At 46.8% G+C, this 26,156-nt stretch overlaps 1 protein-coding gene and 1 long non-coding RNA gene across 4 annotated transcripts in view; one reads left to right on the forward strand and one right to left on the reverse strand.

The window, feature by feature from the left end:
* On the forward strand, nt 1-21,764 carry FSD2 (fibronectin type III and SPRY domain containing 2). The gene is made up of 11 exons (XM_079914531.1): nt 1-1,133; nt 1,284-1,379; nt 3,063-3,293; nt 4,659-4,681; nt 5,708-5,829; nt 7,832-7,987; nt 10,426-10,560; nt 11,302-11,452; nt 14,118-14,255; nt 16,879-17,007; nt 19,533-21,764. The coding sequence occupies exons 1-11, from the start codon at nt 489-491 to the stop codon at nt 19,711-19,713; spliced, it is 2,007 nt and encodes a 668-aa protein (XP_079770657.1). The 5' UTR covers nt 1-488; the 3' UTR covers nt 19,714-21,764.
* Nucleotides 3,320-26,156, reverse strand: part of LOC307182881 — a 27,283-nt gene continuing 4,446 nt past the window's right edge. Inside the window, exons 3-5 of one of the 3 annotated variants that reach the window (XR_013827284.1) lie at nt 24,253-24,288; nt 11,874-12,008; nt 3,320-7,288 (exon numbers count right to left, since the gene is read on the reverse strand). This is a non-coding gene — a long non-coding RNA (uncharacterized lncRNA). Of the gene's footprint in view, nt 7,289-9,587; nt 10,117-11,873; nt 12,009-22,551; nt 24,289-26,156 lie in introns of those variants that run through there. The other 2 variants (XR_013827285.1, XR_013827286.1) reach the window with 2 other exon arrangements.

The raw sequence follows: 26,156 nt of genomic DNA on the forward strand, positions 1-26,156 counted from the left end.
ATATACAAAAGAAATTATTTTGTAAATTCTCATTGCTCAGTAACCTACTGAGATTTTTCTTTCCAATTAATTCATATAATTTGTTTAATAATAATTGCCTGAAACACTTGCTATTATTTTGCCTTTTGAGATTTTTAGGTTTTTTCAGGTCATTTGTTAGGTTTTTAGGTTTTTTCAGGTCATTTGTTAGTCAAATCAATTTATGTGTTCATTTTTTTTTCATAATTTCTCCTGTCTCTTTTAAGCTTAGGAAACCCATCCTCCTGTAGAAAGCAAACCTTTCTTTACAGATTGTTTAAAGTGAAACTACAACTGAGCTGCTCAGATGATTTTTTGTTTTAAATTGTGAATAAGTTGAGCCCAATCTAATGACCATCTACTGCAACGACCTTCTCATAAATGGGGTTTTGTGTTCTAGGATCCAGTGTATCCACTAAGAACTGTCCAGGAAGAATCCTGCTTGTGCAGAAGTGCTGCCCAGAGCTACAATGGAGGGGGAGGCGGGAGAAGCACCAGGGCTGGGCAGGCCCGCTGCTTCCAAGGACTTCCACTTTCGTCACATGGATCTGTATGACTCTGAAGACAGACTGCAGATCTTCCCAGAAGAAGACACTCAGATGAGAAGAGAAGTAGTTCAAGCCGAAATGACCAATGAGCCAAGACAGCCCATGCAAGGGAAGGCTCAGAGAGACCTTGGAGAGGAAGTGGATGAACTTGTCCATCTATATGGACTTGAAGATGATCACGAATTAGGGGATGAGTTTATTGACAAAAGCAGGCCCAGAATAGAGGTTTCAGAGTATGCTCCTTATATGATTATGGGGAGAGAGCCACTGAGGGAGCAGAGAGATTGGAGGCTTAGTGGCGAGGCTGCGAAGGCTGAGGACCTGGGCTTCGGGGCATGGGGCTCGGCAGGCCACTGCCGGGACTTGCGGGAAGCCTATCGGTACACCCACGGCCACGCCAGTGAGGAGTATGAGTGCTACGTTATCCCAGAGGAGGAGGACGAGGAAGAAGCTGCCGATGTCTTCTGTGTCACTTGCAAAACTCCAGTAAGAGCGTCGGGGAAGGTTCTTGTTGAGCACAAGGAGCATGAGGTGACCCCGCTCGGTAAAGCACTGGAAAGTGCCAAGGTAAATAGATCGCCCTAGTCCTCCTTTCTCTGGATATTGCATTTGAATCTCAAGTATGTAGGCAGGGAATAAATCTAAAATGCCTTCTCCAAAAGAGAGAGAGAGAGAAAACATAGCATTAATGTCTTCTTGGGATCCTTTGTTTGATAGGATGAAATTCACAAAAACATGTACAAATTGGAAAAGCAGATTATTGAGATGGAAAATTTTGCAAGTCACTTGGAGGAGGTTTTCATCACGGTGGAGGTAAGAGCACGCTTGATGACCCAGTCAGATACACATTGCTTCCATCAGCTGTGTCTGGTATGAGTTAAGGAATCTGTTCTCTTGGAACATATGGTGTCAGTACTGCTCCTCTTCCCTCACCCCTCTTTCTGCCCTCCCGTAGCACAGTGGGCATGCAGCTGTGGAAATGATTACCTGGCAGCATTCCCTACTGAACTATTAGCTCTCATGGGCTGGGTCTTCGGTGTCTTTATAGCTCCGGTCCTACTACAAGGTGGGACTCTTTCATGGGCCAGCCTGATAAGGCATTGCAAGACACCCATCCTGTCATTGATAAGTGTTCCTTGGCTGTTACCTATTTCTCACAAGATCAATAAGTTTCTGTGCCTGTCACCAAACATGTCACGGTCCCCTGGGTGTGCCTAGTAGGTGTGAAGTCCACTGCTGTGATACCAGCATGCAACCTAGCCATCCAGATGAGGTAGCCCAGACATAAGGACCAGAGGACTTCCTGTGTCCCCTCTCTTCATGTGGATGCTCTCCTTCTATTAATGCAGCCTCAGATTGTATCAACAGGAGCAACTCATAGGAATGAACTAAGCCCTGGGCCCCCTTCCCGTGAAGCTAGACTTTCCTCCCCACCCCCAGTCTTAAAAGGGAGGGCAGCTATTCCACTAATTCTCTGTGGAAGGCACAGAGAAGGGACAAGAAGCCCTTCCACATCTAAGCATAGGGTGGTGGGTGGTAGGAGGGCAAGTATACAACAGCCAGGACAGAACTCCCTACCCTCTGTACTGCCAGCTCACTCTCAGATCAGAGCAGCTTCACCCTCAGTGAGGACTCTAAGCTCTTCCTTTTACACTCAACACTGGTGGGGGTCACCTACTGCTTTTCCCTCTCTTCCACCATTCTGAGCAAGTCTTAGAATGTGTACAGAGTAGGTGCTCAGTAAATACTCCCTGAATGATTGATAAGAGCCTCTTCTTTGGAAATGTCTCTGTTATCTAATAAGGATGGTATAAATCAGAACCCGCAGAGCTCTCCTGGGCTTCCAATCTACTTTACGGGGACCAGGGTTTGATATGCTTTAATTAATGTTTCTTACCCACCGCGTTCCAGGATTGAGTACTGGCACAACCCTCTCTCTGCCTTCCTGCCTTTTCTCATCTATTAGGCAGCACCACCCGGCTTGTTCCCCTTCCCCTGCACCTTTTTCTTAGTTGATATGAGAATCTGGGTGATCCTGACGTTTGTATAGTCCAAGCATCAGGGAGTGGAGGTGAGTGTTACGAGATGTTGAGAGCTCAGGAGGGAAAGATACGTGGGATTCTCCCAAGGCAGACATCTCCATGTTAAGGTCCAAAGTTCCAGTGGCAGGCTGACTCATCACTGGCAATCTTCGTGGTCGGTTGTCATGGTGATGGGAGGTGGCTAAAACAGAAGTGGCTGGGGTATGGGGAAGAGGACTGCAAAATGCGGCCAGCAGAGAAAGCAGTAATTCTTGTTAAGATTATTGCTGGGGTTCTAGCTGGAGACTCCTGGTCCTAGCTACCCTTTTGTCCACCTCAGCACCCTGACAAGCGATGTTAAGACAACAGGGAGGGACTAAAACATCTCTGGATAGATACATTTTCATGCCCCAAATAACTCTGTAGTCAACATACATGCAGTGAAATGATGGCTGAGATCAACTATATCTTGCAGGAGAATTTTGGAAGACAAGAAAAAAACTTTGAGTCACATTACAATGAGATCTTGGAAACACTTGCTCAAAAATACGAAGAAAAAATACAAGCTCTAGGGGAGAAAAAGAAAGAGAAGCTGGAAGCCTTGTATGGACAGCTGGTCAGCTGTGGAGAAAATCTTGAAACCTGCAAAGAACTGATGGAAACAATAGAGGAGATGTGTCATGAAGAGAAAGTTGATTTCATTAAGGTCAGTAATGAAGTGAAATAATGAACTGCAATGACAATTATGATTAGAGTAGGTTAGATTGTCCCCTCTCTGCCTGGAGATGTTGGAACTAACTTTCACGGTCAGCATCCATTTGATTCCACTGGATGTATCACCATGATGATACATCCTTCGTCTCTCTGCATAGCTTCGCCATGAGTGGCTAAGCAGGCTCATGCACCCCTGACCCTTCCCTCCACCATTGCTTGGCTAACACGAGAGTCTTTGTTCCTCTGTCCTGGTTACCCAGAGATCTGTGCCCTCATCGTGAAATGGGGCAAAAACAGTGCTCTGAGGGGACTTCCCCGGCAGTCCAGTGGTTAAGACTCCGCCTCCCAATGCAGGGGGCACGGGTTCGATCCCTGGTTGGGAAACTAAGATCCCACATGCCGCAGCCAAAAATTAAAACAAACAAAAACAAAACAAACAAAAAACAGTGCTCTGAAACTTTTCTGGCCATCTCAGACAGCCTCCTGGAGGTCTGGGGAGAAAGATCTCCAGGCTAAAAAGGCACCTCCTGTTTCCCAGTTACAAGTGCAGCCATTATACATCTCACTTCATAAGCTCAGACATGCAAAAAAAAAAAAAAAAAAAAAATCCATCTCTTGATACCCTTGAAATCCACTTCAGTTTGACCCCAAGTCCCCATGTAGCCAGACTGTGGGAATTTCAAGCTCAGAGCTGGGGTCTCCTTTCTTTACAAGGTCCCACAGGAATATGGGGCAGCAGTGGGGTCCAGTATGTGAGGGAGGGGCCCTCAGCCTCCAGAGCTTCCTAGTTACCAAATACAGCCTTTACATTGGCCATGCCACAGGGGTCCCTCCAAGCCCAACAGTGCCTCCTTCCTGCCGTGCTTGGGGTAGCCAGGGAGCCGTGACCCAAGCTGGACAGCAGGTGGGCAGACACCATCAGAGCCCTCAGTACTACTCAGACCTTTTGAACCAATGGTTCCTCAATATCACTGTAGCTTAGTGACATAATCCAGAATGTGGAGAAAGTGATATATATGAAGACGTTTTCTCTGTTATTTATGATGGTGAGAAATTGGAAACAACCAAAATGTCCAACAGTAGAGTGAACGATGGAGTTTCTATTCAATGAACTGTTACACAGTCTTTCAAATTGATGATCCAGAAGACCATCTGTAACCTGGAAAGTGCTCACATAATGTTAATGGGAAGAAACTATACAGGTGTCATAAGAGTCATTTTTCTTAGGGCTTGGGACATGGCTGATTTTTCTCTTTTACTCACTTCCAAGTTTTAACATGTTTATATTATTATATAGTTTGAAAAAGAAATTTATTTCCAAATTCAATTCAATATTTTTTCTCTTTCTCCTTTTTAGGATGCTGTGGCTATGGCTGACAGGTAATACTTTTGTTCTGACATGTATTTTCTTTTTCTGTTCCTTTTACCTCTAGATATCCAACTAGATATCAGTTCCACTTGGTTATATGCTCCCAGTTTCAGCTTTTGTGTCTGCCCCTACGAGTAAATAGCACTGGCTTTGGAAGGACAGTATGGGATCACAAGGACCCTCTAGTACCAAATCTTAGAATCTCAGAGCTGGAAGGGAGCATATGATGAGGCCTAGCCTGCAAGCCCAGGGTCAGATTTCCTCTCTGAGCCCCTCCTTTCAGCAGGAGGAACAGAGATCATCCCCAGCATCCCCCAGCTGGGCCAGGGCCCAGACCGTGTGCTGCGGAAAGCATGCACGTTATAGAGTCAGACTGGAGTTTAGATCCTGCTACCCCCATGACCTTGGGCAAGTCCAACCAGTCTAGGACCCACCTTCCTTACCTACAAACAGGGATAGCTTTATGGGAATAAAATCAGACAATGTCTGTAAAGCAACACGAACACTGAAGCTTAATAATATAAGGGTTAAGAGCATGAGTTTTGGCAAAAGACAGACATGGTTACAAATTGTGCCTCTGCTACTTACAAACCCTGTGACGGCCAGGAACATGCGCAGGAGACCCAGAGCCCCGGTCCATGGTCATCGACTTGAGGGCACTTGACCACGTGGAGAGGGAGCCCCAGAGGGGCTGTATGTCTTTGGGGCCTGGGGTGATGTGGGGTGGGAACTCCCAGGTCAGCATCGGAGGATCTTCCAGATGGTGTGGATCTGGGGCTCATAGGTGGACATCCTCCCGCCCCCTACCCTCTGACATGACCCCACCCCTTCTCCTCTCCTCAAAGGCGTAAACCAACCTGCCCATCCCCATGGGTGACCTCGTTGGTCAGTCACTGAAGCAGATGCCAGCAGGCAGCCCGCAGCATGTTAAAATAAGGAAATAAAAGTTCATCCAAGAGGCCCTCGTTGCTTATCACTAGTGACCCCCGAGGAGAATGCCCCTCCATTCTCGTTAGTGTGTCTTTTTATACTCACAGACTTGGAAAATTCCTGAAAACAAAAACAGATGTGGAAATCTCGGCGCAGCCTGAATTTGAAGACCAGACCTTGGACTTCTCTGATGTGGAGGAGCTTATGGGCGCCATTAACACCATCCCAGGTGCATATCTCACTTGTGTGCATACTTCACACCAGTTTCCCTGAGCTTTGAGTTAGAAACTTTGATGGCTAAAAAAAAATCATAAAGGTTTAGAAACAGGCATTTTCCCCCCACCAGCTGCATAAGCTTCATGGTTTTGTCTTTATGACTTGTAAGGGTGAAAACAGAGGCTGACCTTCCTGGGGTAAATACCCACCCTCACTCTCCAGGGTGCCAACATCTGGCCCCAGAAACTCTAATTTACTCCAAGCAAGTACCCCAAATTTTATTTCCTCGACTGTTGTATTTATGTTCCTCCCAGGTGGCTGTTTTTAGCATAGGGTTAAGAGATGGGCTTTGGAATCCTATGGAGCTGGTGAGAATCCCAGCCCTGCTACTTCCTAGCTGTGTGACCCTGGACAACTTACCTAACCTCTCTGAGCCTTGGTTTCCTTGTCTGTAAAATGGACATAATCATGACTCATGGGGACATGGTAGGAAATAAATAAGGTAATGTATGTACAGCATGTCACATGGTGCCAGGTAGCTCTTAAAAATCTTATTGTGATAACTTATTTTTAAGAATGATACTACAATTTAGCTTTTACTGATTGCTCACCTTTCCTTTCTCACCAACACCCAGCACCATTCTGAACAATGTTTTGTATATCATTTTTGTTTTTCCTTTATACAGATTTTTAAAAAATAAAAATGGAATTGTTTTGTAATCTGCTTTCTTTTTTTAGCAAAACAATTGTGACGAATATTTTCTCGCACAGATAAATTCTTCTACAACATCACTCTGATGGCTATATATCTTAATCTGTTTACTTAATCCTCAACTGTTGGATGCCGAGACGTTTCTAGGTTTTTCACCATTATAAACCATACTGCAATGAATGTCCTTAATTATAAATCTTGGAGGCCATTCTTAGACTTACTGGGTCAAGGGGAGATTTCACTGAGCTATGAAGTCCTTTGGATGGTCTAGGGATGGTGTTGCCCAAGTAATCAGGCCCAGTCTTTTGGAAGGAAAGGCACTATCGTCCAAGTCAGCACTTGAGAAACATGGAGATTTTTCCTCATCCTCCTGTGTCCAGGTCCCATGCAGACCATCACCCTCCTGCTTCCATCTGGAGCCATCCCTCTTCTTACTGCATCCCCTGATGGGGCTGTTCTCTGCAGGGTATAGAAGGCATCTTCTGTGCATCCTGAACTCCATCACGTGGGGATACATGTTCTTTCTCTTCTCACCTTTGTCATGTTAGGGTCCTCCAGCCCCTAACCAGCAAGGAAAGGCTGAGTTCATTCCTTTAAGTTTTACCTGGACTGAACAGTTTCAGAATTTGAAAATAAGGATGTTCTTGAAAGCTTGGGATGGAGGGAGGTGCTGCCATTGGAGAATTATGGAAGAAAAACAAGGAGTGTTTCTTGGTTGTGGGTGAGCCTGTGTGGGGCTGGGGGAGGCAGAAATATTAACCTACAGAGAAGAAAATAATTAACTCAGTAGATGGACTCTAAAGGAGTTGGTTCTGAAAGGCACAATTTGGCCAAACCCAATCTTCTCTCATCATAATGAAGGAGACAGTTGTTGGATGGGTCCCCCAGAAAAAGCAAGGCATCCCTGTTAAGGCTTCTTTCACTCCTCTGTTCACTCCAGGGCTGAGGGCAGTAGTGCTGTGGTCCTGGCTGTCCTGCCTCTTTGGATGGCGTGGAAGGGTCAGAGGACCCATCCTTAGGTCAGGACTTACAAACCATACCCCAGCCTGAATTGCTGTCACCAACCCCACCTCCTCTAGCTTGTGTGGATTGGTCAAAGCAGGAACGGACATACCGGTTGCTTCAGGCTCACGGTTGGGGGGTTTGGCCTTCCCATCCCTGTCCACTCTGGGCTGCCTCTTCCATCTCCAAAGCCCAAGGATGCATTGAGGGATTGGTTGTCCTGTAAAAGGGGCCATTCCCAATTCATACCTCTACTTAAGGCTCCTCCTTTGTTTTGTTTTTCTCTGTTTTCCTTTTCTAGCTCCTTCTGCTCCAGTGATAAACCCACAGGCCCCCAACTCAGCCACAGGTTCCTCAGTCCGAGTGTGCTGGAGCTTATACTCCGATGACACCGTGGAGAGCTATCAGCTATCCTACTGGCCAGTGCAGGACAGCTCACCTGGGAAGGACCGAGCAGGTGAGGCTCTGTCAGGAACAGAACCATGCTCCAGAACAGTTAAGGCCTCTCAGAGGCCAGGGCCCTGCCTTCCTGGAGGTTGGGAAGGTAGAGATGGGATGAACCTGCACACCTGGCTCCTTGGAGCTGGCACGATCTGGGAACTACACAGAGGATGGGATGCAGGCAGGTGAGCATGGCAGAAAGGAATAGGAAGGCAAGTTGGGGCCTGACTGGGGAGGATCACAAGGCAGGCTAAGGTATATGGACTGTATCTACCGCCGTCGGGTCAGAGTTGTCCTTGGGATAAGTCTCTGGCTGCACTGTGTGCAAGAGGGGTGGGGACACCCCTCCTTGAAGAGGCCCAGCTGGATTGGCTGGGTTCTAGCAGGTCCTGGCATGTGAGCGCGGGCTGGGCTCTCCTCAGAGCAACGCTGTGTTGGGAGAATCTGGAGGGTTAGTCTGCAGACCCCCATGGGGGCTGAGGGGGGTTCTGCAGCCTGGGAGGGCTGCTCCTGATCTGATCCACATTCCCAGATGGAGCCAGCTGCTGGGAATGGCCCCCAGCCTCCACTGTGGGCAGCTCTTGGCCCATTCTCTTCCCAGGGAAATGGAGCTGGCAGGCCTGGGGTTAGGGCTGAGATACCTGCCTACCCCTCATAATAGATAAGCCAGTCTCCTATTGAGAAGGGAGAGTCAAGAGAGCAGAGGAGGGGACTTCCCTGGCGGTCCAGTGGTTAAGACTCCATGCTCCCAACACAGGGGGGCATGGGTTCGATCCCTGGTCAGGGAACTAAGATCCCACAAGCCGCATGGTGCAGCCAAAAAAAAAAAAAAAAAAAAAGAGAGAGAGCAGAGGAGCCCCAGCTGAGCATCTGAAGGAATCAGGGATTAGGGCCAGCCTGGGAGGGCCTGTTCTGTGTGCATGGGGTCAGAGTGAGATTGCTGGAAAGGGATTTAGAGATCTCCATTTTATGGATGAGGAATCTGGGACCTAGAGAAATGAGCTGTCTGTGGGGACACCGTGAGTTACGGCAGAACCAGGATGAGAATCAAGTCCGCAGGCTCCCTGCCCAGAGCTCTTCTCCTTGTACCGGGTCGTGCAGGTGGAGGGTTCTATGTGCCGAAGGGGAGGATGGTTTACCTGCCCAGGGATTTGGAAGGGGAATCCTTGAGAAAAGTAAGTTTAAGCAATGATGAGGGAGAGTGAGGGTGGTCAGAATAAGGACTAAAGAGGGCGTTGCGGCGGGGGGGGGGGGGGGGGGGGGCGGGGCGGGGGAAGGGGAGATTTGAAAAGGGAGATTGTGGACCAAAAAGTCAGATCTGATCGATCAGTCAGTTTTTGCCACAAATCAACCCTGTTGGTACCCTCTGCAGAAGAGGCCATTGTGTTGGGGCTTTGTCCTGGGGATCAATAAAGATCTTTAATGGATCACTTTGTTATAAAGGAACTGATATCAGAGAGTGGATTAATGACTTATTACTGCCTTTCAAGAGTCTGGGGATGTTTGGACGTGTATCAGTTAGCTTTTGCTGTGTAACAACACCCCCAAACACACACATGTACACAACACATTGGCTAAAAATGACAAATATTTACATTCATTCATTTGTTGGGAGGGGCAGAACAGGGGTAGGAAATTCAGAGGTACAAACTACTATGTATAAAATAAATAAGCTACAAGGCTATATTGTACAGCACAGGGAATATATCCAACATTTTATAATAACTTTAACTGGAGTATGATCTATAAAAGTATTGAATCATTATGTTGTACACCTGAAACTAACATTGTAAATCAAAGGTACTTCAATTTTTAAAATGACATTTATCCAAGAGTTTGCATGCCACAACTAAGAAGCCCGTGTGCCACAGTGAAGATCCTGTGCGCTGCAGCTAAGACCTGGCACAGCCAAAATAAATAAATAAAATTTAAAAATAAAATAAAATGGCATTTATGATTTATTATAATTCTCTGAATTGGCTGGACAGTTCTTCTGGTCTGGGTCAGCTTGGTAGGGCTGGATGGGCTAGGATGGCCTTGCTTATATGTCTAGGGCCTCAGCTGCAACGGCTGAGGCCTCTGTCCATGTGATCTCATCCTCCAGGAGGCTGGCTGAAGGTTGTTCCCATGGAAGTGGAAGCATTCCTGGCAGGAAGAAGACAAGGCCTCTGTGCACCAGCACCTCCCAAATCTCTGTTTGTACCATGTTTGCTATAGTCCCATTGGCCAAAGCAAGTCACATGGTTAAGCCCAGCTTCAAGGCATAGTGGGAAAGACCAGACCTCTCAATGGAAGGATCAGCCGAGTCACGCTGCCGAGGGGCATGCATACACAGATGGGAGGAATTGGTGGCCAGTTCTGTATCCATTACAGGGGAAATAGATTACAGCGCAATGAACTTGGAGCCAGTTGGCCTATTTTAAGGTTGAATACTTGTCTTTATTTTTTCCCCAGAGTTTACGATGACGGTCAAAGAAACGTATTGCTCAGTGACAAACCTTGTGCCAAATACCCAGTATGAATTTTTGGTCACAGCTCAGAACAGGGCTGGCCTCAGCCCCGCCAGTGAGTGTGCAGTGTACATGACAGGTAAGGAGGCCATTTGTTTCTGTAGCAGGACCTTCACTGAAGGGGACACAAGAGTCATGGCTTCCTTGACGTGGCAGGGCTCTTGATTTCACTTGGAAGGGCAGGAATACCTTTGCATTTTTTTCTTTCATTTAATACACCAAATCTATATGCCTGATATGGCAGGGACATTTTCTCACAGTTGGTCTCAAAATATCAAAAAGTACTGCTCTTGGACACAGTACCATTTGAACCTTGCAACCATCCTCCATTCCAGGAACATCTGAAAGGGATTCCCTGGTGTCTCAGTCCATTTGGGCTGTTATAACAGAATCCTACAGATTGGGTGGCTCATAAACAACAGAAATTTATTTCTCATGGGTCTGGAGGCTGGGAAGTCCAAGATCAAGGTGCCAGCAGATTCAGTGTCTGGTGAGGACCCTTCCTGGTTCAGAGTCAACTGTCTTTTTTGCTGTGTCCTCGCATGGCAGAGAGGGGCAAGGGAGCTCATTGGATTTTCTTGTATAACAAACCCCTTTGACCCTCATGACCTAATCACTTCTCAAAGACTCCAGATACCATCACACTGGGGAATAGGTTTCAACATATGAATTTGGATGGGGACACAAATGTTCAGTCTATAGCTTTCTATTGCACTGAATCTCTTGTAGGAAGAGAGTGCTTGCAATGTCTGCCCATGCTCTGGACCACAGGGCTGGATGTGAACAGGTTTGTTCATCTCTCCCTTTCCCCTGCATTTAGCGCCTTGTCCCCCCATTATGAAAAGCAAAGAGATAAGGAGCTGTGAAGAGGCTGCGCTGATCTGCTGGGAGTCTGGGAACCTGAATCCTGTGGACTCATACACGGTGGAGTTGACCCAGGCAGAAGTGCCGGGAGCCTCGGGCGTAACTGAGTGAGTCATGAGGGGCGTTGGCTGGGCACGAGAGGCCTTGACACAGAGACACAGCTTAGGAAATGTGTGGAGTCTGGAGAGAAGGTCAGAATTTGTGACACACAGGAACCTTAATTTTGTGAGAAATAGCTGGAATGCTACCATTGAAGGTGAATGATGGATGAGTGAATAAATGGTAAACCTCAGGTTTGCTTTCTTAGCACAGCCAAGGTTTACCATCATTCATTCAACAAGTATTGAGCGCATAGGTGGCGCCTGGGCGTTGGTGAACCAGACAGACAAATTCCCCACCCTTCCAGAGCTAACAGTCGAGTGGGGGGAAATAAACCAAAACCAAGAAAACAAATGCTTAAAATACACAGTGCTATGAAGGGAAAAGAAACTCAATGAAATAGGGAATGCGGTGGAGGTGGGGGCTTACTTTGGAAGAGTAGACGTCTGAACTGAGACCTGATGCGTGGGAAGGGTTGAGGCCTGAGACAGTGGATGGAGGCAGCACCTGGCCCCTGGGCAGGCGTGAGCTTCCTGTACTGGAGGAACCAGGAGACCCACCTGGCTGGAATTTAAGAAGTAGAGAGGACTGTGAGAGGCAGAAGTAAAAGAGATTAGATTTCAATGTACAAAGAACATCATGTCCATGGTAGAAGGCTGCCTGGAGGCTCACATTCCCCTTTGGTTGGCAGAGATCTGGAGGGGTTCACAGATAAACGAAGGCTGTACTCAGTGACCACAATGGCCTGCAGATCCTACGAATCTACAGCTGTGTACAGTGGAGGAAACATGGATGTACCTCTGGGTTACAACCAGGCAGTGCAGAAGCTTGTGGAAGGGGAATGAACCAGGCAGCCCGGTACCAGCCACCAAGTCCCAGGGGCTGCCCTGTTGTGTACCTACCCAGCTCTGGAGAAATGGAAGAGAGGGGTTTGGTGTCAACAGATTCTTCCATGCTAAATCCAGGGTTTGGGCCGTGGCCATCTATCCCACCCACCCATTTGCCCCAGGTAGAATCCATATGTCCACAAGAACATCAGGGCTGCTGACCTTGGCTGCTGATCTACTTCTGGGGATCCTCAGAAGCAGGGCAGTGAGTCCAGTGGTCTGGCCACCTGAATGGTTTGGATTTCCTTTGCAACTTGTGCTGATACTTTAAGGGCACCTGATACCTGGGACCAGCCCATTATGATTGGGGTCATCAGAAGGCTGGTCAGTGACCTAGGTGATCTGGGATGGTGCTGACTCTCCTAGTATAAACCTAATCATGGCATCCTGTTGCTCTGGAGAAAAGACAAAATTCCTTCACAGGCTCTGGCCCCTTCCTGTCTCTCCAGGTTAACCACACCAGCTCTCCCTCCCTCTCTGGCCCCAACCACATTGGTCATATTTTAGTTCCTCCTACTTTCCATGCTTCTTCCTGCCACAGGACCTTTGCACATGCTTCTTCTATGTAGGAGACTCTTCTACTCTCTTTTTATCCAATTACCTCCTCGTCATTCTTCAGAGTTCAGCTCAAAAGTCACCTCTCCCCTACTATACCTTCTATAGTACACTGTCAACTTGTCATGGTTACCATCTTATGTTTCTTCCAGTGATGGCTTGAGAAATGCCTCTCTTCTAGACTGTAAGTTCTATGAGGGCAGAGACTACATTAATTTTCCCTAAGGCCTCCCTATACAGTCTCTGAAACCTAAGGTGTTTAGTTAATACTTATTGAATGAAGGGACTTCCCTGGTGGCGCAGTGGTTAAGACTCTGCACTCCCAATGCAGGGGCCAGGGTTCGACCCCTGGTCAGGGAACTAGATCCCACTTGCATGCTGCAATTCAGAGTTTGCATGCCACAACTAAGGAGACCTTGAGCCGCAACTAAGGAGCCAGTGAGTTGCAACTAAGGAGCCCGCCTGCCGCAACTAAGACCCAGAGTAACCAAATAAATAAATAAAATAAAAAATACTTATGGAATGAATATGTAAAAGTGCCCCTCTGCCCAGAGCTGTAGCCTCAGAGTGACCTGGACATCCCGGCCTCGCCAGGTGTGGGTGTTGTATCTGTAAATGGGCATCACCCTGAAGGCTTCTCTTTCCTACTGAACTGAAATGGGGTTGGCAGCTGCAGGAGTACAGACAGTGGCAACCATGGGCTTGTAATACTGTATTGTACCACTTACATAAATTGGATTATTCCCAGTAGGTAGCTGCCCTCAAAGAGGTTAATAGCAGTGGGCTTCTGTGGGCCTTTCAGCTCTAGCCAGATCATTTGTTCATAAACGCAGACTGAGAGCCTGCTAGGGGCCCAGCGCTGTGCTTATGTAAGTGGTACTTGACCCCTGCCCTCAGAGAGTTTGTGGCCCTACCAGACAGACTGAGACACATTGGATTCAACTGCATGCATGCCCCTGCCATGCAGCGCTAGACAAGGTGCCTGGGACACGGGGTGGGGAGCTTGGAGGGGAGAGAGCCACAGACAGAAGGAATACAAAGAAATGAGGAAAGTGGACCTGAGTGGGAGGGAGCATTGAGGGGGTCAACACTCCTGCCTGCACCGCTGCTGGAGGGCAGAGAACAGGGGTGGTGGCGGGGGGAATTAAAAATCCCTGCTTTGAAAGGGAGGCCTGGTGCTTGGGCCTGGCTGCCCCGGCCCCAGGGTGACTTCAGCTGCCTCCTTGCCCAGGTCTGTTGTGGGCATTCCCACCTGCGAGTGCCTGGTGCAGCTACAGCCCCGGCAGAGCTACACCATCTACGTGCGAGCCCTCAACGTGGGGGGCCCCAGCGCAAGGAGCGAGCCTGCTACAGTCCACACCACAGGTCTGTGACCCCCGCCGCGTACTCTCTGGGCCCAAAGTGACCCCCTTGTAGCAGACCCAGGGCTGCTATGACTTCATTGTTAAATCGATAAATGTTCACTGATATGAACACATGGCAAATCAGGCTGGGAAGGGGCTCAGGGGTGATCAAAGCCCTGGGGTCCCATTTTACAGAAGGGGAGACCGAAGGCCCAAGTCATACAGCAATGGGGTGGCTGAGCAAGCATTAGAACTCAGGGTTTTTCTCCATGACCTTCAGGTGGACTAGAGGCTTGTCACACTGGACCTGGGTGGCCCAGAAAGCACATTTCACACAGGCTGAACACCACCCCTGGGACATGGTCTTTATGAAATTCCCAGGAAGAGCCATGGGCCATGGATTATCTCCCTGCTATCGGCCCAAACATCTCCTTACCCACAGGCCCAACGTAGCTCTGGATGCCTTAGTGGGTGCCCACATCCACGCCAAGCTCCCACCCCCTGCCCGCACTTGCCATCACACGTCATGGAATCGTCACATCTCATGTTCAAGTCCTGAGTCAGCAGAGATATCACTAGAAACATTCCATGCATCTCCTGCTATCCCAGCACTGCCACGGCTCTGGGTTCTAAGCTTTGCTAAGGTGTGCTAAAGCCAGGTGGCTCTTCCCACACCTCACAGAGCAAGCCCAGCTCAGGCCAGCTGCAGACTGGGTGACAGGCAGGTGAGAAGCAGAAGGAGGGAGCCTGGGCCCAGGGCTCAGGGGACATCGTTCCTTTGGCTGGGATCTTTCACTGAGGGATGTAGGGTCATTTTGTCCTCATTTCCAATACCAGGAGGAAAGGTATGCGATTAGTCCCCACTTATGTTCCTTCCACAGAAATGCGAAAAACAAGTTACGTGGCTGCCGAAGGCGGTAGGGGTTAGGGCTGGGATTGGGACTCAGGTTTTTCTTTTATATTGTGATGGAACTTTCCTTTGGTTGATTGGCATTTCTACTTTCTTGTGCTGACTTGGTGTTTTGAAATGTCAAACTCTGGCTGTTTCGATAAAAGAGAACAGAGCAAAAGGTACAGTCAGCCCTTGGTTATTATTGTCTCTGAATTCCTTTGTTCAAATAATTTGTTAAGAGTGTACTTACAAAAAACTTGAATAAACATGAATCGGCAAAAGACATATCTATTCGTTCAAAAAACGATCCTTGGGCTTCCCTGGTGGCGCAGTGGTTGAGAGTCTGCCTGCCGATGCAGGGGACATGGGTTCATGCCCCGGTCCGGGAAGATCCCACATGCCGCGGAGTGGCTGGGCCCGCGAGCCATGGCCGCTGAGCCTGCGCATCCAGAGCCTGTGCTCCGCAACGGGAGAGGCCACAGCAGTAAGAGGCCCGTGTACCAGAAAAAAAAAAACAAAAAAAAAACGATCCTTGTTTGGGCCTAGAGAGCAGGCAGTAAGGGCCATGCCTGTCAGCTGCAAGGTGGGAACCTGCCTCCCCCTGGTCCGTCTGCTCAGATAGCAAATGAAATTTCCAGGAGCATCGAATTGTGGAAATAAATGTGGACAGCTTGGGGCTTCCCTGGTGGTGCAGTGGTTAAGAATCTGCCCGCCAATGCAGGGGACACAGGTTCGATCCCTGATCTGGGAAGATCCCACATGCCACGGAGCAACTAAGCCCGTGCACCACAACTACTGAACATGCGCTCTAGAGCCGATGAGCCACAACTACTGAAGCCCGCGCGCCTAGACCCTGTGCTCTGTAACAAGACAAGCCACCGCAGTGAGAAGCCCGCGCACCACAATGAAGAGTAGCCCCCGCTTGTTGCAACTAGAGAAAGCCCGTGCACAGCAACCAAGACCCAACGCAGCCAAAAAAGAAAAAAAAAAAGTGAACAGCTTGATGGCGAGGCCTGAAGTAGAATTTGAAGCAATGAACATGACAGAATGGGAACTGAGGAGCTTGACTAAGAGACAATGATGGAGAATGAGTTACTATGTCCCTAAACAAAGGATTAAAAAAAAAACTAATTTCTTATTAAACCCATTCGGTACCTTTTTTTTTTGATGTGCTTTGTTTTAACCATGACTTGGAGAGGGTTACAATCTCCTTCCTTCTCCCCAGCTGCCCTAATTGAAAGTTGAATGTGGAATTCTGCTAACCTTTGTCAAATTGATCGTTAAGAATTTCCTCAATTGCTATTCCTCTTGGCAAGTAGGTTAGAAATTCCTGTTCACCAGCAAGTATTTACAGCCTCCTATTTAAGGGCGCAGCCACTGGAATCAGAGGGGCTTGGGGTTCGAATTTGAGTTCTGTCATCTGCCAGCTGACTTCTCAACCACCCTGCACCTCAGTTTTCTTCTCTACAAGATGGAAATACTAACCCCTGGGTACTCATAAGGAGTGAATGAGATAAGAGTTACTGCTTAGCTCAGTACTAGACTCACAGTAACCCCCAACACATGTTAACCGCCACCATTATTAGCATGAGGGTCACTACCACGCAAAGTCCAGGCTCACGTGTATCGTGCAGGAAGCTGAGTCGGCCATGCGTGGTGAAGCCTCGGCCCGCACGGAGCGCAAAGTGGAGAAAGCAGAGGAGTGACTGGCTGTTGGGGGGTGTGTGTGTCTGTGTGCTTCCTCCCCTCGCAGGCAGCTACTTTCGCCTGAACGAGCACACCTGCCATCCCTGGCTGACCGTTTCTGAAGATGGGCTTACAGTGGTACGAAGTGAGAGGAAAGCCTCCGCCAGGGAGCCACTCCCCAGCGACACCCGCTTTACTAGGTACTGTATCAGCCCCTCACCCACCTGAACAGTCTGTGAACCAGCCTAATACATGCTGTTATTCGGGTAAAGTTGGATTATGACACATGCAGCCTTGAAGGGGGCTTCAGGCTCACTCCAAGAAATGAGTGAGGGGGAGGGGATGGTGGGGAGCGGAGGCTGGGGAGAGGGGAGTAGGGGGTCTGGCTGGTGCCAGCAGAGGAGACGTGTTGTGGCCTCTGAGGTGGAGTCCTGGGCTCCCAGGGCTGGAGGGTCACACCGTCAGGCCGTGAGAGAGCAGCAAGGACCCAGGTCCCCCAGTGCTTGGCCCAGAGCTCTCTCTCCCACACTGTGATACTATCTAACAAAAGCCCTGGTGAAAAACCAGCCCAAAGCTGGTGGAGGGAATGGTGGTCGTGCTAGTGCACGACCTGAGAGAGGGCCGTCCATCAAAGATGCGCCTTGTCTGTCTGGATCTGCGCTATCTCCAGAGCTTAGTACTCAAGATCAAAATGATGTATTTGTAACTCATTTCTTTCCAAATGCTTAAAGAAAACTTAAAATAGGGGGCAAGGGACTTCCCTGGCGGTCCAGTGGTTAAGACTTCACTTTACAATGCAGGGGGTGCGTGTTCGATCCCTGATTGGGGAGCTAAGATCCCACATGCCTCGTGACCAAAACAAAACCAAAAGAAATAAAGAAAACAGAAAAAATATTGTAACAAATTCAATATAGACTCTAAAAATGGTCCACGTCAAAAAAAAAAATCTAAAAAAAAAAAAACGGGGCAAATATGCCCTACTGAAATAGAAAAATCACAGCGATAGATGAAAAAAAAAAGAACACAGCTTAACTTCAAGGGCTAATTTCTGTTTCCAAGATTAAACATTAAACACAGCTCTTAGCTTCCTGGTAATCAGGATTAAAAGAATTCTCAGTGGGTTGGTCTTAGAGTCAGGAGGATCTTAAAAGGAAGGAAAGGACTCTCTTAGGGGGGCCAGAGGGGCCACCGATGGAAAACTGCATCCAGCCTCCCTGCCTGGGTCCTGGACTGTCCTGCAGCCGACACTTCCTCTGACACTCGCTCCCTGCTGGCCTTCTTACTGCATGTGTGTTACATACCTACTATATGTAAGTGTTAGCGTGTGACAGCAGAACAGCACACAGTACAGTGGAACACAACTTTACCCTTTCCTGCCTCTGTCCACTCAACCCAGGGTTGGGGGGCACAGAGAGGATTAAGAAGCAATAAAGTCCTTACCTGCGTTAAAAAAACAGAATGCAACTGATCAAATCTTAAAGAGCTTATTGGCTTTTTTTCAATAATTCATGAGTTGGGCAGCCTCTAATCTACAGCATTTCTATGGTGGGTCTCCTTCATATGTGGTCCTCTAAAAACGCACACCTTTGACCAGGCCACTGCTACTTCACTCTTTGTGTGGATTATAAGACAGCTCTCTGGGTAGACACAGCCTCAAGCATCTTCAGCTTCAACCCTTTGGTGTTGCACTAAAAGTTGCAAAACCAGTTTTTGGCCATGTCTTTTGAAAGTCCTGTGTAGGTGGTCCAGCATCTCATATTGTAATATGGGAGTACTTACCACCTACTGTTCCGGTCTTGGCTTTTGGGGTTCCAGCCAAGCTGAGTTAGAGTCCCATGTTAATATCCTGTTACCAGTACGTCTGTTGACCCATGAAACAATGTGCTGTGTGCTGGGGGTAAAGAGACAAAGATAGTCCCTGGGCCTCCCTACTGGCACAGTGGTTAGGAATCCGCCTGCTAATGCAGGAGACACGGGTTCGTGTCCCGGTCCGGGAAGATCCCACATGCCACGGAGCGGCTAGGCCCGTGAGCCATGGCCACTGAGCCTGCGCGTCCGGAGCCTGTGCTCTGTAATGGGAGAGGCCACAACAGTGAGAGGCCCGCGTACAGCAAAAAAAAAAAAAACAAAAAAAGAAGTGTGAACTGGGGAGGGAGGGGGAGAGGCAGATGGGGAACAAGGAGACCAGAAGCAAGTGCTGGCCAGCTCGTGAACCTCAAGCATACGGTTCCATCGACCGTGCTGTGTTCTGTTAGGTTTCAGTCCCTTTCTTTTTTTTTTTTTTTTTGCCACGCCTTGTGGCATGTGGAATCTTAGTTCTCCAGTCAGGTACCGAACCCACACCCCCTGCAGTGGAAGCGCAGAGTCTTAACCTCTGGACCACCAGGGAAGTCCTCAATCCAAGAATCTTTCTTCATGAACAAGTGAACCAAACCTTTTTGTTACTATAAAAGTCCAATCACTGTAAAAAGCAAACAGAACCTTTTCTATTGGCTTGTCTCCTCCTCACCTATAACCAGCAGTATAATAATCCTCTTCTAATCTTCAGCATCAGTCAAGTGAGCTTTGATAGTTAGGGCCGTGCTGCTTTACAAGTGGGTGTTCAAACACCTGCCTCCATGCTTCTAGACCACCTACTGACTGACCCCAGCAGCTGGTGTCACTCACCTGCACAGCCAGGCTTGGGTCACCCCAAATCACAGATGCTTCTACTTTCTAAAACCAGGTGTGTTGCTGTCATGGGAAACCTAATTCCAGTCCGAGGGCGCCATTACTGGGAGGTGGAGGTGGACGAGTGTTTGGATTACACGGTGGGTGTGGCCTTTGAAGATGTCCCTAAACAGGAAGACCTGGGAGCAAACCGCCTCTCCTGGTGCATGAGGCACACATTTGCATCATCAAGGTAAGGTGAAATCTGGATACCCAAGATTAAAAGGTGCTTTGAAAAGAACAGAGCGAGAGGTTTCCACTAGTAGTAACTAAGGCCCACGTTATGTTTTCTAAAATATGCTAAGATATTTCAGGACTCATTTCCAGCCCCCTTCCCTAAAGTCCAGATGGAAAGAGAAAGCAGCTCTGGGTACTTCCAATAAAATAGCTAAAATTCATGGAGTACTTATTCTACGCTAAGCACTGTTCTACACTCTTACACATACTATCTGGTTTACTTCCCACAATTGTATTATCCCATTTTAAAGATAAGAAAGCTATGCCCCACAGCAGTTCAATAATCCAACCAGCATGGATTCAGAGCTTGGATTCAAACCCAGGCAGTCTGGCTCCAAAGACAGCATTCTTCACCACTAAGTGATTGGTTTTGCATTTATGTTCAACTTCATTGTTACTAAATGAATAGTTTGATTTGAAGCCCCAATTCCATCTTTTTTAGTACATGTGGGCAGAGGCTTAATGGTTATGGTTAATTCCGGTTTGCTTCTGTCGCTAAGCATTCTATCCTCTACTGGAGTAGTTCCATAAAGCTGGGAAAATCCATGAGGCCCAGGCCAGTAGACATTTCGGACTTAGAAGGCCATGGGTGCAACCACTCTCCATCTCAAAAACTGCAAAAATTTTTACTACACCAGTTTCCCAGTACCGTGGGTACTATGGGGCCTCTGATCCTCGACTTGCTGAATCCTATTAATGTTTCATCCAATGTTTTGTGCCCAGGAGCCTCCATCGTGGTTAGTTAAATGTTGTCATGCCTAAGCAAAGGTGAGAAGAGCAACTTTCCTCCTGTAAGATATTAAGACTAAAATCAGCTCTGCTAAACCTCAGACCCAGCTTGAGGAATGAAAGAAATCCCGTTCACTGAGCCACATACTGTTTTTGGATATTCTGCCTGAAGTAAGACTAAAAAAATCAGTCTCCTCTCCTAGTCGGTTAAGAACAAGGGGCAGGGAACAACTGAAGGCGCATACAGGATGAGGAGGAGTCTGTGTGGAGTGGGAGAGGTGAGGTTAAAAGACAGAAGGGTGGGAACACAAGACATAGTGAAAAAGGAAGGGCGAAAAGCCCCGTGCTACAGCAGAAGTTTGTAGTCCCACCTTGGAAAGATGTCCGGGGAAGGGGGGTGGGTGGTGGTATTTGTGTGTGTCTCTTAACAGTGGAGGACTCGTGTTTTTTGGTTCATAGTCTTAGACTCTATTGGTGGTGAGAGGGAAAGTAGAGGGAAGGGCTCATTCAGTTTCTGTTGACTGCTCAGTTAAGAAAAAAACAAGATGAACTGGGATGGAAAGAGGCTGGTTTGTTCCGACACATCTGGATCATATTCTAAGCGTTCACCCCAGCCATGTGGACCAGCATGCTGGCACACAGAACCTCAAACATCCATAGGGGGCAGAGCTAGGAAATTCCTGTGGCCGCCTTTGGTTTCAGCCATTTTCAAAGCACAAAGAAGTACCCTCCCTTCATGAGAGGGTGCTGGTGCTATACAATACTGAGTGGTGACAGGCCCCCAGGTGCCCCCCTTAGTTTGAAAGTTTAGGAAAGGGATGGCTCAGGGTACTTGTGCACAGATTATACCAAAAGCCCCAATTTATTACATGAAAGATCATGAGGTTTCCTGTTTCAAATGTCTTTATTACAAGGGATTTACACATCTCAACCTTGAAATCCACATTTTTAAACGTATTTCTATACAAATTTTGATGCATTATGAGTTTATGATACTGTATGTTAAGTTTCTGCAGTTAAGTGGCTGCTCAAAAACAGAGTTTTGAAATATAAGTTTCTTAGGACACGTTTTAGAAAAGAGATACATAGTTTGAGAAATGGCCTGTTACTTTGATAGTCATTTAATAAAAGAAAATGATATAATTATAGGAGTATTTGAAAATTGAAATACTCCTATAAAGCCCATCTACAGAATTTCTGAAGCTTTGTTATATCAACGTTTAATCTTTAGGCATAAGTATGAATTTCTACACAACAAGATGACTCCAGATATAAGGATAACAGTTTCCCCAAGGAAGATTGGAATTCTATTAGACTATGAAAATTCAAAACTGTCATTTTTCAACGTGGACATTTCTCAGCATCTGTACACGTTCAGTTGTCAGCTTCACCTATTTGTGCATCCCTGTTTTTCTTTGGAAAAGCCTGGATGTCTAAAGATACACAATGGCATTTCAATGCCAAAGCACGTCACTTTCTATTAGACCCTTCGGATGCCCAGCTTCCTGTCTCTTTTCTGTACCTACCCCTCTCCCAGCCACTCACGCCTCAGCTGCCTGAACTTGGCATTCAAGCACCATGCACCCAGCTCATCATTTATGGTTCATGTTGTTTATCTGCCAGACTGTTGTGGGGGCATTCATTTCACCTGACTTGGATCCTGTGTGCTGCCACCTGTGTGATGCTAGGTTAGTCAGTTCTGGCTGTAAAATGACGGCTCAGACTAAATGAACTCAAAGGTCTCTCAGGTTGTCAAACTGTATTGGTCTATCTGTGTATATGCAAAGTATCTGAGTCCCCAAGGCCTACAGAGCTTGGGGGAGAAGGAGGGAAGTGATACATAAGTGTTAGTGGCTCCAGGCGCCCCAGCACTTATGACATTTCATTAGTCAGCCAAGAACAGGCGTAAGAAGGCAGGAGGCCACCCACAAAGAGAACCAGGGTAGCCACGTGCCGTGCTCAGCAGCCTTCTCCTCTCCTGTTTTCCCAGTAGTCAGTGGCACTCCGGTGAGGTTTCTCCCACCAAACACTGTTTCTAAAAACCTCCTCCTCTACTTCATGGTACTTACCCTCTTTAATTTTGAAATGACCTTTGTAACACCTAATTCCATGAAGGCAGGACAGTATCTGTCTTGTTCATCACTCAATCCCGAAGGGCTAACACGTGCACACCAAATACTTGTTTCATCCAGCCACTGCTCTTCGGCCTCTCACTGCTCTCCATGTGAGGGCTGGCAGGGCTTGTTCAAACTATAGCAGAAGACCTATGGCAGGAGAGGGACAAACCTGAGGGGGGGCAGTATGAAGGAAGAGAGGGGCAACTGTGGCTAGATGGCAAGACTGGTAAAAATGCAACATTACCTACTACTACATGCTTCCTGGTGTCACACAGCAGCCTACACATAAATAATAATAAATGTGTTGCTTTCACTATGCGCACGTTTGGGGTAGGGGGGCTAAGGTCTCGTAAAAAATAGACAACAGTTGCAACTGATTCTAGGAACTGTCCTATAATGTAAAAAGAACCAGATTTGAAATCAGAAGACCCGAGTTTGATTGCTATTTTGTAGCGACTCTGCGACCACTGAAAAGTCACATTGTCTCCCTGAGCTCTGTTTCTCTTTAAACAAAGAGAAAAATAATATTTGTCTTCTAGGATGGGAGATTTAATGACAAACATGAGAATGCATCACAGTGTATGACATATAGCAAATGCACAACAATCTTTTAAGAGAAAACATCAGTCCACCAAGTGCAAAGCTGGGCCCTGGTAGGAGAGGTGGTCTCTAGCCAGCACCTTTGGGCATCCTGCCTCACTGGTCTCATGCCATTTTGTGACCTCGATGCCCAGCTCCCTTGGCTGCATTTCTGGTTCTCCAGTTCAAGTTTCCAGTTGCCACTTAAAGGTCTGCACACATAGCATTTTCATGCTTACCAGTCAAGATGCAGAGTAAATGACTCCACCTGTAAAGCAATTCTCAGGGACAATTTAGTATTGTGCCCTGTAGATGCTTCTCTAAACATATATGCCCCTGATCTCATCACTTAAAGTTTTATGTTAACTGAAAAATCTTACACTTTAAAGATTTTCACTTTCATGTTTCCCAGTACACTCAAAGTCTGACACAAGGAGCACCTCGTCTCCTATCTCAAAACTCTGCCTATTGGTATAAACAGAAGTTCAGATTCTTGAATTCACAACTCAACTTGAAAATCTTAAAGCTCGTTACAAACACACACACACACCCCTCTGCCCTACCAACCTGGATCACTACCCTTATATAAGGAAGATACAACCAAAGCAAGCACAGAGATGGTTCAAGTTACAAACAATTAAAATATATGTGTGTATTATCAAAAATGTTATCAGCTACTAAAAAAGAAACTACTGAGTAGGAAGTAGGACATCACAGATAAAGTTTGAATTCAGGATTCTAATAGGCTTTATTTCACATGTAATATAACATGGATAAAAACTAGGCATCTATAAGGTTCTAATAAAATTTTATTTGATCAAGAAAAAAATGGTGTAGAAATAGCTTTGATTTTTTAAATCCACTTAATCTAAATAAGGCAGATGACCAACTTCAAGCATCACAATTATTCAGCATAAAGAACCTTTCTTTAAACATGTTTCTCATCTTCCACAAGAAAAAAAAAGTCTAGAAAAAAACCAAAACAAAACTTTTGTTTTTTGTAACATATTCTAGTTCCTTAAAATGCCAAGAACAATCTGCTGGAACTAAATTTCAATAAGGGGCAGGATTTACCTCAAGGCCATGTTCACCTGCAACCTGCTGATAAATCTGTTAAAAAACAAAACAGAAAAAGATTTTTTTAAAAAAATCAGACCATTGTAGCCACAATCCCTCATACTGGGCAAAAGATACCAAAATCTGTTCTTTTCTTAGCTTTACCTATATCACTTTATAACTCTTGAGCAAGTTATTAACATAATCTTTGGCTTCCCCACCTTAACAAAGGGGAAAGAGAATATGTAAAACCACCACAGAATCCTGGTGTAAAGTAACACGGGTTTAATAATTCAAAGTACTCAGAATTTAAGGCACCTTTATTAGATGAGATTGTAAAGCTGGTTAGAGACTTGGGATACAAAATGACACTGGTTTCTGGTAAAATTAAATTGCCTTTTATTTGGAAAAGTGTATGTTTAATAACTGACTTCCTGCTGATTCAAACAATATGCAATCACTGTACACATGCAATAAAGTAATTTCTGAAGCATGTGCTTGGTCATCAATTTGCTCTTCTCATCCTCCAAAATGTGTTAAAATCTTACGTGGCTCACACAGTAGCAGCTGCCCCCAGCACAATTCACCATGATGTGGCATTCTGTAAATGAGACTAGGCTGGTCTCTATCCAAGGTTTAGCTACCAGAAGACTTCCTGGGTCTTCCCTGGTGGCACAGTGGTTAAGAATCCGCCTGCCAATGCAGGGGACATGGGTTCGAGCCCTGGTCTGGGAAGATCCCACGTGCGGCGGAGCAACTGAGCCCGTGCGCAACTACTGAGCCCGCGTGCCATCATTACTGAAGCTTGCACACCTAGAGCCCGTGCTCCTCAACAAGAGAACCCACCGCAATGAGAAGCCCATGCACCACAACAAAGAGTAGCCCTCACTCGCCGCAACTAGAGAAAGCCTACATGCAGCAATGAAGACTCAACACAGCCAGAAGTTAATTAATTAAAAAAAAAAAAAAGACTTCCTGGACCCTATGAAGACTGTACTACAGGAAAGGTCCTCTCCTCCACTTTCCTAACCAACTTCTCCAACTTCTAGTCACCTTCCTATCAATTAGAGTAAGATTCTCATGGGTTCACTATGTCTTTCTTCACCCTGACTCATCTATAAATTCACTACTCCTATTTTCTATAGTAAGACAATAGAAAGTGTATAACTGCTGTTGGTAGATAAGTAGGTCTTGAATTCAGTTTGCAAACAAGACCTGTTCTATCTACCTTTTCATTTAGGAGGCTAAAAGCAGAGTCAGCTTGACTTCAAGGACTCTAATTTCTTAGTCTCCAGAAGAACATGACAAGTCCAGCTTTTAAAACACTGTCCTCTAGCATGTCAAGATATTGAGGGAATGGTAATCTATTACTTTTATAACTTCAACCTTTAAGAGATTTGAACTCTTGCATATGCTTGCTTCATGGCAACCAACGCTTAATGAATCTAAATGCAAGGTAACAGTTTGTGGGCTTCCCTGGTGGCACAGTGGTTGAGAATCCGCCGGTCAATGAAAGGACACGGGTTTGAGCCCTGGTCCGGGAAAATCCCACATGCCATGGAGCAACTAAGCCCGTGCGCCACAACTACTGAGCCTGCGCTCTAGAGCCCGTGAGCCACAACTACTAAGACTGCGTGCCTAGAGCCCATGCTCCGCAACAAGAGAAGCCACCACAATGAGAAGCCCGCGCACCGCAACAAAAGGTAGCCCCCTGCTCGCCACAGCTGGAGAAAGCCCGCGCGCAGCGAAGACCCAACGCAGCCAAAAAAAAAAAAAAAAAAGATAACAGTTTGTGATTTGCAAAGATTGCACCCAGTCAACATCTTTTCTGTCAGTTAGGAAGTCTCCCGAAGGAGTGTAACCATGAGTTGGGCACAGCTATGCCCCAAGTTAGTAAAATGTCCCAAATATTTTAGAAATGC

This window comes from Stenella coeruleoalba, assembly GCF_951394435.1.
Source record: "Stenella coeruleoalba genome assembly, chromosome: 2".
NCBI classification, from domain to species: Eukaryota; Metazoa; Chordata; class Mammalia; order Artiodactyla; family Delphinidae; genus Stenella; species Stenella coeruleoalba.

What these genes read in the sequence shown, in the direction of transcription:
- FSD2 (XM_079914531.1), top strand. Translation starts at nt 489, where the DNA reads ATGGAGGGGGAGGCGGGAGAAGCACCAGGGCTGGGCAGGCCCGCTGCT. An exon ending in ACCTGGGAAGGACCGAGCAG is followed by an intron (nt 7,988 to 10,425) that starts GTGAGGCTCTGT and finishes TTTTTTCCCCAG; the next exon opens with AGTTTACGATGACGGTCAAA. An exon ending in GGAGCCTCGGGCGTAACTGA is followed by an intron (nt 11,453 to 14,117) that starts GTGAGTCATGAG and finishes CTCCTTGCCCAG; the next exon opens with GTCTGTTGTGGGCATTCCCA.